Genomic DNA, 18,062 nt, shown 5'->3' with positions numbered 1-18,062 from the left:
ATGAGACTAAAGGGGGTCGCACACCGGATGCGCAGCTCGAAGCCGCGCCGCGCAGCGCCACGTCTTTTAAATTCTAACACATTATTCTCTATGAGAGTACACCATAGACACCGGCGGCGCCTTTCGGCGTCTGTCCGCGACGCCCAGCAACGGCTCAGGACCGTGTTCAAAATCCTGCCGCGCCACAGAGCGCCATTTACATGGTTTTATATAAAATTTACATTTATAGAGATGTATATCTTCCTCTTACATTCTCATAGAGAATAATGTGTTCGAATTTAAAAGACGTGGCGCGGCGCGGCGCCGAGCTGCGCATCCGGTGTGCGACCCCCTTAACAGTTAGCTCAATCATGTTGTAACTAGGATATCCGCTGAAACAAAATATTTTTTCATGGACCGTTTGAATCACTAAGTTATTAAAGTTAAACAGCTAACGGTTAGCCCTGCTAATCTATGATAACCTTGACTAATTACAGAAATGTGCACACATAAATAGTAATGTTTGTCCCATCATTGGTTTTTATAAACTTTACAAACACCAGATTTGTCTAAACGGTGATAGTGACATGAAAAATTATAGCGAAACTCTCTTCATTAGCTACTAACATTACTACTATTAGCAAATGCTGTGAGAGAACTTTCAACAATTCCGGGCACTTGCTAACAAAATGTGAACTGTGTCATGCGATAAACGTTTATTTGAAAGTAAATATTATCATCATATTAAAATAACATGGGTGTAAGTGCTGCAAACATGTATGCTACTCACCTTCTCCATTCAGCCCGGAAATTCAGAAGAGGGAAACGACCGCGCCTTTTCAGTTCAAATTCAAAACAGTTCGGTTATGTCATGTGACTTTCCAGGGCATAATTTCAATACAATATTTCACTGTAATAATACTGTTTAATGCTGTGAAATCCTTTTTTTTTTTCACTGTGTTGCTGTGATATTACAGACCTTGTTGTGATATAACAGCAGGTTTTAGATTGCAATATTTTACTGTAAAATAAGAGTTAAATGCTGTAAAATCCAAGGATACTGTAGTTTTTACAGGTATTCATTGGGATATTACAGGGAAACTTAATTACAACAAGTTACTGTAAAATAATACTGTTAATTATTGTGAATTGCTGGTAATTTTTAACAGTGAGGGAACCGCTGGGTACAATGATGACGGGGAACAGCTGAGTGCAATGAACAGTGATTGGTACAGACAAGGATTGTGGGGAATGCAGTTCATGAATAGGATGACACCGTGGGGAAGAGGACCTCTAGTGGACACCAGGAATACACAAACCAGACACTGTGACAGTACCTAACAACCTCAGAGAGAAGATGTGTATAGGTAGTTGATAAGATGGTACTAAAAACGTTAATTAAAAATGATGGATGGCACTAGGACATTGCAGGTGCAGGGAATCATGTGACCCGAGATATTTTGTAAAAATGGGTGTGGCCAAAGATTTTCCCACCAATAGAAAGATGTCTCCAAGTTGATGCTAACGTTAGCGAGATCTTGAGGTGGAGCAAAAAGAGAAAGATAGCTGATTGGCTACCTAGTGATAAGAAAAAGTATAAGATCTGAAGTCCGACCATTGCAAGTCAGATGAACAGCTGCATCTCACTTTGTTGCTTGTCAATAAAGTTACTTCTTCTGAAACCTGGAACTTAGACTCTTGAGAGATTTTTTCGAGACCCGATTTGAGGACTCTTAGCACAATTTCCCAAACCATTCATTCAGCTCTCAAAACAAAGGCACATTTCAAAAGTTCACACTTACAGATAATCAGATATAGTATATATTATAATGTGTCCTAAAGAATAGTCAGTCAGCAAGTTTGTGAGAGATGTGCCGTGTTTGTATTTCAATCATCATGTCATCGCGCAAAACTAATTTATTCCTGTTCCTCCCCTATTAATATCTAATGATCCGGCTCTCCACACACACATTTAGAATCTGCTGGAATCTTTTCTTTTTATCCAGAACTTCAGAGGCCGTTTTTTTTTTTTTTTTTTTTTTTTTTTTGAAACATAACGGATACTATAAATTTCTCCATATCTGAAAATAATTATTTTACATCAACAACTTTATCAAACGTTGAGGAATCATTAAATCATATCATGTTTTTCATCCCTTGTGACCCAATATCTGAAACCTCAGGAAGTTCATCTTCATCCCTCATCTTCTGCATCACTATTTTCCTCACATTTTGAACACTATTTTCTCCACTACTAATGTAATTTTCTACATCTTCACTCCTTACATTGTTCACAACTGTTTTATTTCATTATTCAAAACCACACTATCCTCAATCTGCTCATTTTGTAATGAACCCTGTGTTTGATCATTTCATCTGAAAGGTACTTTTGATAGTAATAATAAAAACGGTAACACTTTAGAATACTGTTCCTTCATTAATGAATAACTACACAGGAACAAATGAGTAATGCACTATTAACATTCTAGTAACTACTATTAACTAACAAGAAACTCTGATTAATGAATTAGTAAGTAATAGCGCTCAGTTTAATGTGGTAGTTCACTATTAGCTAATCAATAACTACTATTTTTCATACCTCACTGAGGACTAAGAACTACTATACAGGTTCATTATTAATATTAATAATGAATAATGTATAATATAAGGTAATGGTAACCCATTAGTAATGAATCAAGTGTTAATACATCCTTCTAAAGGAACTAGTAATTATTTGGATCAGTATTCTAAAGTGAAAAGCTTGATAACTCCCTAATATGGTTGAACTGAAGTCATTGTAAGCTTTTGAGGTTTTTGTAAGGTTTTGGATAGTAATGACTCAAGTGTTACTACATCCTTCTAAATGAGTTACTAATTATTTGGATCAGTATTATAAAGTGAAGATCATGGGAACACACTAGTAATGACTAAAGTGTTACCAAATTGAAATCCATCAGAAGGAATTACTATTCAATATCTTATGAAAATCTCAAAAGCTTACCATAACTTCAGTCAATATTAGGAAGTTATCAAGCTTTTCACTTTAGAATACTGATCTAAATAATTACTAGTTCCTTTAGAAGGATGTAGTAACACTAACAAGTCATTACTAGTGGGTTACCGATACATTTTATTATAAATTATGCATTATTTATGTTAATTATGAACCTGTATATAGTAGTTATCTGGGAGGTATGAAAATCAGTTTCTTGTTAGTAGTTACTAGAATGTTAATAGTGCATTACTCATTTGTTCCTGTGTAGTTATTCATTAATGAAGGAACAGTATTCTAAAGTGTTACCATAAAAACAATTTATGTATTTATGTTTCACTACAATAAATGCTAAATGATTTTCATCAAAACAAAGAGCTTGAGAGAAGAACAGATACACATTGTTACTTAACAAACACACGGACGCACGCACGCACGCACACACGCACACATACACACACACACACACACACACACACACACACACACACACCAAGATGAATCTTGGCCAAACAGTGAATCTCACCTCCAAAACTCACTCAGAACAACAAAACACTTCATACAAATCTCAAAATAAACTCGTTCCACCATAACACTGAACAATTCTCATTAAAAAAACATACATTTCACTCATAACAGACTGACCTAAATCACTAACAACAGGGAGCATTTCATAAATGTGTAACTTTTATTCATATTAATTTCATTATATTCATTATATCATAAGAATAAGACCTTTTCATTTGATTGACTGTATTACAGCATAAAGAATGAATGAGAAATGCAACAATGTGTTTTTCCCCTTATATCTTTACATATAGTCATTTAATTGTAAAAAATAATAATAAGTTGAAACAACAACAACAACAACAAAATCCTGAAACAATAATAATTACAAAACAGGCAAAAAACATCAAAAAACATATAATGGCGTATGTGCAGTATTGGAGTCCAGCTGTGTCCGGAGGCCTTTCTGTGTGGAGTTTGTGTGTTCTCTCTGTGTTGACGTTGGTTTCCTCTGGGATTCCCACACAATCCAAAGACATACAGGACAGGTGAAGTGGAGACTGTGTGTGTGTGTGTGTGAATATGAATGTGTGTGTCTCATCCTGTGATGGACCGGCCATTCTGTCCAGGGTTTTCCTGGCTACGACCCGTGACGCTGGGAAAGACTCCAGCTTCCCCACGACCCTACAGGACAAGCTTCACTTCTGGAAAGTGTATGGAATAGTCGGATGAATGTATGGATGTACAGTACAGTGAGGATTCTAGTCATCCCTCTCTCTGCCACTCTTCTTTCCTCACCAATATGTCTCCTTGATCCAAGTTTCCATGATCCAGACTAAAAATAGGACTGAAATTGCAATTAGTTGTGTTTGTAATAATTACTATTTAATTTCATTGTAAATATTCTGCAAATATTTTATATTTCGATATAATCCCTGCAGAAATGCACAGTTTGTCATAATTCTGATTTGAATTAGCTTTTATCAGTTTTGAAAGCAGTTTGTTAGCATTGGAAAAATCTTCTCCAAATATAGTGGTTTGCAGATGGTGAAATATGAATGACAAAAGTGTCCATAGATTTTGGAAAATGTGGTAATTGAATGCATTTTGTGTGAAAGCAAAGAAAAAATATTCACATAGTTTCGCATAGACTTCTGTTTCACTGAATGTGTGAAGAGTTTTGAAGATGACGCTTCAGTATCGACCGATGCTTGTTAGCAATTGAAAAACTAATGCACACATTTATTCTGATGTGTTATTTCAGTAGCAGAAGTTCAGCTATATTAATGAAAATTAAAATAAGAGTCTCTGTAACATCTCACTGTTACTGATTTATCAGCTCAAAGCATTATGGGTAAAATATCTCAGTCTATTCTGAAACATCAACACAGTTTCACTGATGATCCAGAACAAACAGTAAACCCAGAATAGAGCGGCTGAGTGAATGTGGTCTGGACTGTGTGGATGAGGCTCATTGTGTCAGAGACGCTGTAGAAGGACAGAGTTCCTGCACTGTGATCCACATACACTCCTATTCTTCTGCTGATGGACTTTACATGGAGATCAGTCTTTATGTTATTATGTAAGAAAGAGTAACTGGAGGAAGAGCAGTCCAAACTCCAGGACTGATCATTATATCCAAACAGACACTCATAACCCCGTCCCTTTCTGCTGATGCTCTTATATGACACTGATAAATACACACGTCCAATGTACTCAATCTCCCAGTAACAGCGTCCACACACACTCTCTCTACACAACACCTGACGCCACAGATCAAATCTGTCTGGATGATCAGGATATGACTGTTGTGTGTCAGTGTAAGTAATCACTCTGTTCCTCTTCGACAGACTGAGGTATTCATTCATTGTGTTCAGATCCAGAGTCAGCTGATGGGAATCTGATGGAGAGAAAACGTACTTGGTTACTAACGTAACCTCGGTTCCCTGAAAGTAAGGGAACGAATATTGCGTAGCTATACGCTATGGGAAAACTTCTTTTCTCGAGAATATTGAAGCCTTTATTTCAAAACGCAGTGCAGCTGCATAGCCAGCACAATGCAAAGCTGTCTAGCTCGCTGATTGGCTGGGCTGCGGGAACTGCACGAACCTGTGGTGAAGCGCTGAGGACGCGCGATCCTATCAGGATGCTTCCTGCCTCCCTCGCGCGCGCCAGAATGGGCATGGCTGCTGACTATATAAGCGGCCCATTTCGCCATAGGAATCAGGTTAAATTGACTGAAGTGACATCACCCGGACGCGCAGCTAAGTAGCACGGCTGGTTACGCAATACTCATTCCCTTACTCTCAGGGAACCAAGGTTACGTTAGTAACTGAGTACGTTCACTTTCGAGAACGTTCACTCGTATTGCGTAGTTATACGCAATGGGAACCCATTTTGAAACGCCGTGCCATTAGCTGACGACTTCGCTCTGAGCTATCGCTTGGGGCTGTGCGGGCCGAGGCTTATAGTAGAACATAAGTCAGAGTCCAATGGGGACCAGACAATGTCGGAGCCCACAAAGGAATACCTAGAGGTTTGGGCCCTTCAGGGGCGTGATTCACACCTGAGAAGACAATGAGCAGCATAATGAGCTGCATAATGAGCCTTTCATTCAGGTGTATCACTGAGAGTACCACAAGTAAAAAATGTGAGGACTTATTTTGTATGCATGCAAATTGCATAATATCCATGGTAAACATTTCTAGTAACTACTATGCAGTTAATTCTCATACTGTATTTTCAGAATGTTTTGGAATATATCCTCTCCCCAAATGTGTCACTAATAAAAAAAACTATAATAAATAAATTAATGAGAAGGTTTATATTGACCTATTAGATATTGATAGATATTGTTTACATCTACCTTGTAAATATATGTTTTGCTATTTTATTAAACAGTTTTAACATATAAATCAACAACAATTAAAAATTTAACAATATTTCAAGTGTAATCTTTCTTTTTAAAAACTATAGTAGTAGCTGGCTGTTGGCGCCGGTGGGTTTCAGCTACTGGGCAGGGCTGAGAAACAGGTGACGCTGGCTTAGCTGGCTGAGGGGTCGGCGCCTTCTTGGGGCGGCCTGAAGCCGAACTGGAGCGCTTCATTAGGAAGTGTCGCATGGCCTGCGATGACTTCTGTGCCTCTGTGACTTCTGGACCTCTTCGATTGCCCTGGTGAGGACACATTGGTGAGGACACAGAGAAGTTCACCATTCCTCGCCTTCAGGTGCAGCTAAAGACAGGCTGTTCATCACCTTCCTCTTCGGATCCACCAAATGAGACGTGGCCGGCATTCTGACATTCTAGCACGCACAAAGTGGGAAGCGTCCTGATGGGATCGCGAGTTCTCGCCGCTTCACCATAGGTTCGTGCAGTTCCTGCAGCCCAGCCAATCAGCGAGCTAGACAGCTCAGCATTGTGCTGGCTGTGCAGCTGCGCTGCATTTTAAAATAAAGGCTTCAATATTCTCAAGAAAAATAGTTTTCCCATAGCGTATAGCTACGCAATACGAGTGACCATTCTTGAAAGGGAACACATCTGAATCAGGAATTATGAATCTGTCTGATATTTTTAATGTATCTGAACAATGTATCATCAGTGTCTCAGTACAGCTGATCAGATATCCTGTGCAAAATTGTCATTTACATGATTAATTTTAAAACTCTCATATCATGTTTTTTTTCACCTTCTACAGGAAGAACATGAACACATTCAGTGAGTTTTTCTGCTTGTTTCTCAGTGACTTACATTGTAGGAAGTCGTTCCTGGTCTTGGGATTCATGTTGGTGAATGTGACTGTGGAAATAAACAGACATGAACACAATTACAATTTTAACAATATTTTAAGTGTAATCTTTCTTTTTAAAAAGTATACATCGATTTTATCATACGTATTTCAAAGTTAAGGATTCATTAGGTTGAATATTGGAACAAACACTATAATAACATCTTAGCTGATAATTCAGTATACCTACTTTATTTTTAACAAAACATCACATACTATATTATATTTAACATATGAGCATAAATTGGCAAACAAAAGCTTATTTGATTTTACAGTATAGTCTTTTTACAGTAAAAACTTTATAAACTATCCAAAACTATTCAACGAAATCTTTTCTAAACATTCATATTTCGTCTGTAATATATCGTATTTGCATAGAAATGTTAATTTGCAGTTTAATACGTTGCTTATACAAAGACATTTTATTTCAACATATTCAGTATAGCAATATAGTTTGGTAAAAGCTAAACTAGTAGATATGTTCATGTAAAAATAACGTTTACTAATGTAAGTGCAAGTGTGCGCTGTTGTGTACAGCTGTAGTAAACATCTGTGCCGTTCATTCATTCACACACAGACATGCGATTCATATTTAAACAGTCCGATTAGAACAAAGCACTTAAGAATAAAAAAATTACTACAGTCCTCTGAATAGCTGGATCCGTTGCTGCTCAATGTCAAACTAAAGTATTCCTAAAGATTATTCCTCACAGCGAAGCAAGATGAGACAAAGTGCATGAGACTGATAAAACAGATGCGTTTTATCCATAGACTGTAAACAAATATGGACGTAGTGTCTGTGACGTCACCCGTAGGTTTCTGAAGACCGTTTTTGAAGCCTAAAGTGGCCGAAGCCGAACGTCGCCATCTTGGCAGTGCGTCACTCCCGGATAAACGAAAAAGGGCGAAAAACCCTAACGTTACAGCTAACAGACAGCAGACAAACGGCTAATGATGACTAATGACCACAGCAGCGGGAATCCACCTGTCACTTAAAAGTGGACACACCCTTAATTATGCAGAAATGTAAGGCTTAATATAATTTAAACGGATGAGTTATAAAAAAATTCAACCCCCCTCACAGTTGTCATGAAGGGCAAAATTAGCTGTATAGACCAAAGCCACTTTTTGCTCCAGGCTGTAAACATGTTTTTTCCTGCTGTAAAGTTGGGCATTTCAACATGGGGGGGATACAGATTTGACTCACTTTTGCAGCCAGCCTCAAGCGGCCAGTTGATGAATTGCCGTTTAATTCACTTCCGTGTTGGTTTCAAGAAAGAGACAGGGAGGTTGCCGCTTGGTTTTATCCAGCCACTCCCACTAATCCAGAAAGTGCATATCTGCCTATAAGAGAAATCAATCTTCCCTCTACAAGGCTAGCTACCACCAGAGCTTGAAATTCATTTCACACAAAATGTCTAGTTAGTTGGCGAACTCATTAGTGCATTACTCCTCGTTTGTATTTCTTTCGAAAAGGTGAATTATTGCATGGTACCTGGATGTTCAGTCAGAACATATGCGGTGCGAAACTAGGATAGTTCACAACACAAACATCTGTGTCCTCGTCTGATTCAGAGATTTCGTCCAGGAGAAATTGTCATCGTTGAAATTCTTTGCCGCAGACGGTCTCTATCTCTGTGTTCGTAGTTGCATAGTGAGATCACCGGCGCCACCAGTCCGCCCTAACTCGAGCCAGTCCGGGCTCCTCGTCCGCGGCAGGCAGGTCTTCTGCCTCGGCTGCTCTTCGCTATAATGCGGCTTGTAAAGGTAGCCACAAACACCTGATTCAAGCATCAGACTTCCGAAATCCTCTTCTTCTATATCATATTGAGCACTCTCCTCCGCTATTGTCATAACTTTACATCTGTCTCCACAGCGCCTGTTAGCTTAGCTTCAAACAAGATGGAGGATATTGCTTTCAGTTTCAGAGAGTAAAGTCCCACCCACTGATCTGTAATAGGTCTGTAGCGTGAGCGGGTCCCGCCCCCTGGGAAAGATGAGGAACGAGTGTCTGTAGTCTCAACAGAAATCCCCCCCTCTTACACTTCCTCCTACAATGACGCAAAATGACGATTTTTGCGTCATTGTAGGAGGAAGTGTAAGAGGTAAATAACGGATTTCTCCCGTCTCAGGGGAAAATGAGAAAATGTTGCACGACCATTCTGGGTTTCTAACAATGCAAAGCTTAATGCAAATGGGTGGAGTGTCCCTTAATGAGCTGAGACGACAAACGACTGACATCTCTCTCTTTACATACAGATTACATAAACTGAGAATAATTGTTTTTTTATATAAATTACTTCATTTAAAAGAAGGGAATTCAAGCTTCATGCCTGTGTGTCTGTATGCCTGTTTGACTGAGTATTCGCTGAGTTACAGTTCATTTTCGGAATTCATGTTTCAGAATGGACTTCACTGACAGAGAGAAAGCAGAACTCGCATCATGTTTATTTATTTTATTTGGCAAAAAGCACAAAACTTTGTTTTTATTGTGAGTATACACAAAAAGAATAGACACTTAACAGGATCAAATGATGTATAACACTTGATCAAAATCGACAGAGTATTTTGAGTCTCTTTTGCACTGATAAGAAAAAATGCGATTGCCGACCCCAGGAGGGTTAAGTCAGCCGACTGGAGCGGCTCAAACGGGGCTCCCTTAAGGGCCCTGAGGACCGTAGATAGGTCCCAGGCAGGTATAGAGGGAGGTCGAGGTGGGTTAACCCTCTGGGGTCTGAGCTGTTTTCTGGGCCCTGGTGGTGTTCTGACATGCTCTGATATTTGTGCTTATTTCTGTTACTTGTGACATTTTCATAGCTAAAGTCTGATTACACTGTATTCAGCACAAACTCTGCTACAATAATATATCAGCAGCATGTATGTAAAAGTTTGTAGTTTTGAGATAATGACATTTATGCGTGGTTTGTGAAAATACAAAAAAAAAAATTGTCACTGAAATAAGGTCATGAAACCCATACTGATTATTTCTTCACAAGACTTTTGAAAATTGTATCACGTAGCCTAGAATATTTGCTCCAAAACTATGTGAAAATCACCCTGACTGCTCATTCAGAGAAGACAATATATTGATTTAAAATTTCTAAGACGTGTTTTGTGTGAAAAAGCAATATGCGAAGGGGCGGATCATCTCATTAATATGCAAGCTTTTCACACCTGAGAAAGACAAAGACACTCCCTAATGGCGCTATTAGGAGCTAACAGGCCCTGTCATTCTGAGCAACCTTGCACAAAGAATGAGGATATTTAAAAAAGAATGGCTTTTTGATTGGATTTATTTACAACACAACATAATCCAAATATACACAACAAATGACAAAAAAGCACTTATTGAAAACAATGATCCAAAGACAGAGACCTTTCTGCCATTCCTAAAAACATTGTACATACCTTTCATTTCCAAGGTGTTTGATTTTCACTTTACCATGTTCATGTACAGAGACTCATGTCAGTGGCATCTGGTCCCTGAAAAAAAAAAAAAAAAAAAGTGAACATACTGATATCAAGAGAAATAGGGAATATAGTTCTAAAATGTATTGGGAATAAATTTTAGATTTTTCTGGTTCAAATTGCTTTTTAAAATTCACAGAATACACACACACACACACACACACACACACACACACATGTTTCCAACAATATATAATATAATGAACACCAGGTTTGTTGTGCCTTGTAAGCAGTAGGCTATGCACAGTGCGTTTCAAACGCGATCGCGCTCCAAATATGATACATTCAAACGCGATCACGCTCCAAATATGATACATTCAAACGCGACCGCGCTCCAAATATGATACATTCAAAACCAGAGCTCGCTCCAAAATATGAAACATTATGGTTACCATATTATACATATCTACGTTTGAGCAGATATCCACAAACACAGTAACAGTAAACACGGGTCTAAATATTATAATATTCCCCATATATCTAGCAACAGTTCAACTGCAATGTGAAATTTATGCAACAATAACAAACTAATATGTAAGAATTTCTTACCTTACATCTTTCTTGTCTTCAAATCGCGTTCTTCTTCTGCTGAGGTAAAGCCAATGTAAGCTCACGGCACGTCTTTCAAACTCGACGAAAAGCAGAGACTTGTGAAGTTTGTTGGTGCTTTGTTTTTGAGGTAATGAGCGCGTTCGCGTTCCATGTGGAGATTTGCATGTGAATGTCTTTTGCGCTCGTAGGCGTGGTCAAATTAAAAAATAATTAGGAAGCGTTTGAGAAGCTGGACATCTTGTTGGTTTTATACAAATTACTTAAACATAGAATATTTGTTTTCAGTTTGAATCTGATCATTTAAAAGTACACACTTAAATGTTTATAAAGGTATATGGCTCATAAATGTGTGACAAGTATTCGCTGAGTTTGGTTTCAGTTTATAGACGTGCTCAAGAAAAAAAAGTTCACCGCGACAGGGAGGCAGAAAGCACACCCTGTTTATTTTCTTTATTTTACAAAAACACAATGTTTTGATTTGATTGTAAGTGGACACATACAAAAGTAGAAATATCACAGATTATTTTTTTATATTTCTTTTTTCTGTATGACCATAAATGACGGAGTAATTTAAGTTTATAGTGCTACAATGTGAAGAAAATCCAGCAAAACGCGCGGGCGCGTTTGTCGACCTCAGAGGGTTAAGCCTCCTGGCCCCTTTGAGGAAGCACACGACCAGTTCATTTCTTCCCAAGGACTGGCCGGCCACAGGAGCATGGAAGGCTGCTATGGCCGCCACGTATACTTTGAGCGTGGAGGGGGTCTGACTCACTTCCAGCAGCTCTTGAAGAAAAGAGAGTACCAGAGGTACATCACACAAGAAGCTGTTGGGGATTGTCTCGAGATAGCATGTCTGCACCTTGGTTCAGTGTGCCCGGTTAATGCGCTGCCCTTAGCGAGCGCAGGTTGGCGTGTGCCCATAAAGGAGCTGTTTGGCCATGGTTGGTACAGGTTGTACGACCTGAGGCCACCCTGATGATTTATATATGACACCACTGCCATGTTGTCTGTCCGGACCAAGATGTGGTGTCCCGCCAGGTGCAGGAGGAAGGTTTTCAGGGCTAGAAAGACTGTTCTCATTTCGAGGCAGTTGATATGTAGGCGCTTCTCCGAGCTTGACCAGAGGCCGGAGGTCGGCCTGCCCTCGTACAGAACCCCCCAACCTAGGTTGGAGGCATCTGTTAAAATTACCATCCTCCTTGAGACTAGACCCATGCTTACACCAGACTGGTACCAGTTAGTGTCTTTCCAAGGGGCCAGGGCTTTGATACAGCCCTGGTCCACCTTGATGCGCAGGTGGCATGAGCCGGGACTCTGGGCTTCAGCCAACGCTGAAGAGGGCGCATATGAAGTAGGCCTAGCTGGAGTACTGACGATGCTGAGGCCATTAGGTTCAGTGTCCTTTGAAATGTTCTAAGGGGTCTGTAAGAGCCCGCCTTGAATGAAGCAACTAGCTGTTGGATGGACAGAGCGCGGTCTGGCATGAGCCAAGCTCTCATCTGGACAGAGTCAATGAATACTCCCAGGAAGGTTATACGTTGGCTAGGAGACAGTACACTCTTGGAAAAGCTGATCCTGAGCCCAAGGCATTCTAGATGGCTGAGGAGCTAGGATCTGTGGGTTTGTAACTCGGCAGACGTTTGTAACCCAGAATGAGCCAATCGTCGAGGTAGTTCAGAATGAGCATTCCCTGCTGTCTCAGGGGGAGATTGCTGTATCTATGCATTTCGTAAACGTACAAGGTGCCACAGGGTCAGCGACTGTGTCAGGTATGTGAGAGAGAGGACCCAAATGCGAAATGCAGCAATAAACAGTCTTTAATTAAAACAGGTAGCTGTCCGGAGGTAATAAAGTAAAGAACAGAAATCTTCAGAATATGAAAAGTTCAACAGAAACTGCCAGCAATCTGGACTTGTAGAAAAGCAACGTAAATCCTCCTCTTGGACAGCGTAATGCAGAAAGCGGCCGGAGGTCCCGGGTGGAGAACAGCAGGCTTCGGTTCTCACGGGAGATCAGAGGATTGAGAGTGGCTGGATACTGGCGCTGGTCTGGATCTCTGCAACAGGTGTAACTGCATAGAGTTCAGAGAGCGAGTAACAGCATTCACAGAGGAATACCTGCAGCTGATTATCATCCAACAAAAGCACTGACAAGACAGGACAGGACAGGAACAAGAGGTTAGAGCTCTGCGATCTTTCATGTAGATAACATTGAATAATCTGGCGACAAGACAGGGGAAAAGAGGGCTAGAAGAAGCAAACACAATTACAAGTAAAGGAAGAACAGGTGTGGAGAAATTAGCGCGATTGCAGGGATAGAGTAGGAACAGCTGAGGGTGATGAATGAGCACGTGGATTGAGTGTGTGAGTAAAGAGTGGAGAGTGGGTGTGTGCGTGTGTGACCAAAAGGGGGAGACAGAGAAAAGAGGAAGATGCCAGGATCATGACAGACTGAGTCCGACCATTCCTCGCCTTCAGATGCAGCCAAAGACAGGCTGTTCATCATCTTCCTCCTCGGATCCACCATATGAGACGAGGCCGGCATTCTGACATTCTGGCACGTGCGAAGCGGGAAGTGTCCTGATAGGATCGCATGTTCTCGCCGCTTCACCAGAGGTTTGTGCAGTTCCTGCAGCCCAGCCAATCAGCGAGCTAGACAGCTCAGCATTGTGCTGGCTGTGCAGCTGCACTGCGTTTTAAAATAAAGGCTTCAATATTCTCGAGAAAACGAGTTTTCCCATAGCGTATAGCTACGCAATACGAGTGACCATTCTCAAAAGGGAACACATCTGAATCAGGAATTATGAATCTGTCTGATATTTTAATGTATCTGAACAATGTATAGCTGATCAGATATTGAAAATTGTGCAAATTGTCATTTACATGATTAATTATACAACTCTTATATCATGGTTTTTTTTCACCTTCTACAGGAAGAACATGAACACATTCAGTGAGTTTTTCTGCTTGTTTCTCAGTGACTTACATTGTAGGAAGTCTTTCCTGGTCTTGGGATTCATGTTAGTGAATGTGACTGTGGAAATAAACAGACATGAACAGTGTGAAGAGAAATGACAAGATAAAATACATCCATTTCTAAGACGTTTCTAATCTGATATTAGATAATGCACGACTAATTTCTGAGAACAGATGAATCTCCATGTGCCTCATAAATAGAACACACGTATCGGATTCCATCCTAAATTTCAATGGATTTCAATTTCAGTATATACATAAGTATTTATTACTTCTAAACCATCAAGGGATGTTTGTGGCTGTTCTGTAGAGTTGATGCACTTGCTCATGTTGCACTTGAATTAAAGATGAACTGTGATTTACCTCTATCAGAGATCTTCTTGAGCTCCTCTTTGCAGAAATCCTCCAGTTTGTCTCTCAGCTGACGGACAGATTCTCTCACGCCATCAAAAGAGGAGAGAGAACTGAAGGAAATGTCGGGTTCGTCTGTAGATTCAGGAGGTGCTGAGAGAGACTGGAAACTCTACAGAAAACAGAAATCAAAACTTTAATTTTTTTAAACTTTTAAACAACATTTATGAAACGCATATTTATGTTTTGTCAATGATTAGTTAATCATTAACTAATCAATTGTAAATGACTTATAACTGAATCTACAAAACATACACACAATAATTAACACATCACTTATTAATCATTTATGCACGCATAGTCATGTTTCGTAAATAATTAGTTAATCATTTACTAATCACTTGTAAATGACTTGTAACAGAATTTACAAAACATACATAAAATGTTAGTATATCACTTGCTAATCATTTATGAATGTTTTGTAAATGATTAGTTCATCATTAACTAACCACTTAAAAATTGTGGTTTATTTACACATTTTTACATTTACATTGTACATTTTTCTTTTGGTAATACCGTTCTTGAGTATGCAACCCAGTATAAGTATTTAGGATTTGTATTTGATGAATTTATGTTGTTTGACAGAGGAGTTAAAATCCTAGCTGCTGCAGCCAGTAGAGCCCTGGGTTCTGTGATAAACAAGTTAAAAATCTGTAAAGATCTTGGTTATGGTACTTTCTCCCAGTTGTATACTGCCTGTGTGTCCCCTGTGTTAAACTATGCTGCTGGTGTGTGGGGGGCCGTGCAGAGCCCAGCCTTGGACGCTGTAGAAAATCGTGCAATCCGCTGTTTTTTGGGGGTTCATAAGTTTGTCCCAGTGCTGGCAGCGCTGGGTGATATGGGCTGGGTTCCTGGTTCAGTCCAAAGGAAATGTGAAATGGTTAGACTGTGGAATCGACTTGTTAATCTGCCTGAAAATAGAGTAACAAAAAAAGTTTTTCTGTGGAGTAAGAGTAAGTCCCACTGGGCTGTAGAACTTCAGACTGTTTTTGCAGATGCACAACTCCAGTACGTATTCTGTAATTATTTGCCTTGTAGCGTCAATAACATCAGATCAAATTTGATGTCAAATTTAAAACATAAATGGCTGATTGGGATTATGGCGAAGCCAAAGCTAAGGACTTACTTCCAAATTAAAGATGTATATGAAACAGAGTTGTATGTAAAGGCAAACTTGACAAGGAACCAACGATCTTTGGTGGCTCAGCTGCGAACTGGCATCCTTCCCTTGGCCTTAGAAACTGGCAGGTTCACTCAAACTCCTGAAGAGGACAGACTCTGTGAGTTAGGAGAGGTTGAAAATGAAACTCATTTTGTGTTATATTGTCCACGTTACGATAATTTTAGAGATGTATTATTTGGTGAATTGTTTGTTAAGAAGCCTGAAATGTTCTGGATTAGTGATGATGACAAGATGAAATGGTTGTTTAATTTTAATGTGTTTAAATTGGCTACTTTTGTTTGTAAAGCCTGGATGCGGCGGCAGACTTGTTTATTTAAATAAGTTCATGTATGTTGTGCCTACTGTCTTACAACTGTTTTTTTTCTATTTTTTTGTTGGTGATATTGGTGTCTTACAAGCCCATTAGGGCTGGGCATACAGTAGTATGCAAGACACAATAATAAAAACTATTCATTCATTCATTCATTCATATAAATGACTTACAACTGAACGTTATTATAAAGTGTTACCAATTAAGGTGGTATAGTTTTAAAATAGTTTTGCGTCATTGGCTCGCGCCTCAGGTATGTGCTTGTAGCGGTTTGTTTACTCGTGTATTTAGAACACTACTGATGTGTTATTTCCTCGAATTGTAATCGTTTCCCTCGTGCTTTCATCAGTACTTTCCAGCGGCGCATTTTACCAGCGCAAAGTAAGTGACTGCTCACCCTTCAGGTATGTAAACTGTGTCTGTATTGAGTGGTGGGTTATGGCATGCGGTATAGTGGGTCGCTATGTGACTGCTAATGTGTTGCTTCCTGTAACCCAGTTAATCTGTGGTTTTGATGACGGCTGTAAACGGTAGCCTGTGAAAATTAAATGTGGGGTGCTATCCTCTCTTGGTAAGTGTTACGCAATATGGTTGGAAAATTGTATAGTGGGAAAAGAAGCATTAGTAACATCTCACTTCCTTTAAGGCGTTCGTGAGGCATGGATCCTCTCTCTCGTCCTCGGGCCAGTTTTTGTCTGGTCCTCTGCACAAGCTCTCTCTCTCTTCTTCAGTTATTGTGCTTCGTATGACCCTGAATCAACGTTGATGACTACGGCGTTTATCTTCCGCATCATTGTGACAGTGCTGTGAGCCAGCAACAAAGTAACAGGATTTGTATTGTCTGGTTCGTTTTTAGGGTGATAGAAAATGCTATAAACTGGGACTGACGGTAGTGGTATGAGAAACAGTTGAGTGTGTGTGTGTGCTGCACCAGCTCTTTCTTCTGTCGTTGTGTATCTTGTTTAACTTTTTTTTTTGTAATCTAAATTCGTGTGTTGTCATTGACATATTGATTATTGTATATTATTATGGTTATTTAGGTTTCACCAAACTTAATTATTTATTCTGTTTTCTTCCAGGAACTGAGGCGGCCAGACGGAAGGACCTTCTCTTGCCTTGTAGTGGTGGTGCTGTAGTGGGTGACACTTTGGGAGTGCCTGTGTGTGATCCAAGTGCACGGTGGTGTGTGTGTACACGTGAGTAGTATTGCGCTTTTGGAAAAGCCATTAAGTGGTCCTTCCGCCGGCAGACTCTGTCTGGTTGTTTGGTTTAATTCATCTGTCTAATGTTGGTGTTGTAACGTCTCAAGGTTGAAGAAGATGAAGTTCCAGGCAAAAGATCCAAAATACTCAATATTTATTTAAACTGAAGAATATACGAAACAGTGTGCGTGCACAGACAAAAGAGTGCTAACACGAACATTGACCGACACTGAAGACTGAAACAGAGGAACTTAAATACACAGGGAAATGACAGAAACAACAGGTGACAGTGATGATGATGGTGATGAGGACCAGGTGCAGGTGATGATGACTGAGGACTCTGGGAAGTGTAGTACAGTGAATGTGACATTACTCCCCCCTCCCGCAAGGCGCGTCCCGCGCTGAAGAAGGCAGCATACGGGAGGGGGGGTGGGCATCCTCGAGTCCGTGACGGGAAGGTGGAACAGGTTCAGAAGGACGGACTCCAGGATGGTGGCAGGACAGACAGAGGAGGAGGTGATCACGACGGTGCAGACAGAAGACAGAACCAAGGCGGTGCAGGTTCAAGATAGGACCAAGGCGGTGCAGGTTGAAGACAGGACCAAGGCGGTGCAGGTTGAGGATAAGGCCCTGGCGGTGCGGACCCTTCGGGTGGCCAGGGCGGTGATGTCCCCTCAGGCGACCACGACGGTGAGGAC

The 18,062-nt window shown here is 40.2% G+C and overlaps 1 protein-coding gene across 1 annotated transcript; it reads right to left on the bottom strand.

Annotated features, from left to right (window-relative positions):
* Positions 1–4,860: 4,860 nt before the first annotated feature.
* LOC311304870 (tripartite motif-containing protein 16-like) lies at positions 4,861–17,801 on the bottom strand (the record flags this gene model as incomplete). Its single annotated transcript, XM_084432214.1, has 4 exons — positions 4,861–5,378; positions 7,227–7,274; positions 14,622–14,781; positions 17,784–17,801. 4 exons carry the CDS (start codon positions 17,799–17,801, stop codon positions 4,861–4,863), a joined length of 744 nt encoding a protein of 247 aa, XP_084288340.1.
* Positions 17,802–18,062: the final 261 nt, after the last annotated feature.

This window comes from Rutilus rutilus, assembly GCF_951802725.1.
Source record: "Rutilus rutilus genome assembly, chromosome: 1".
NCBI lineage: Eukaryota > Metazoa > Chordata > Actinopteri > Cypriniformes > Leuciscidae > Rutilus > Rutilus rutilus.
This window is presented reverse-complemented; position numbering and strand designations above follow the sequence as displayed.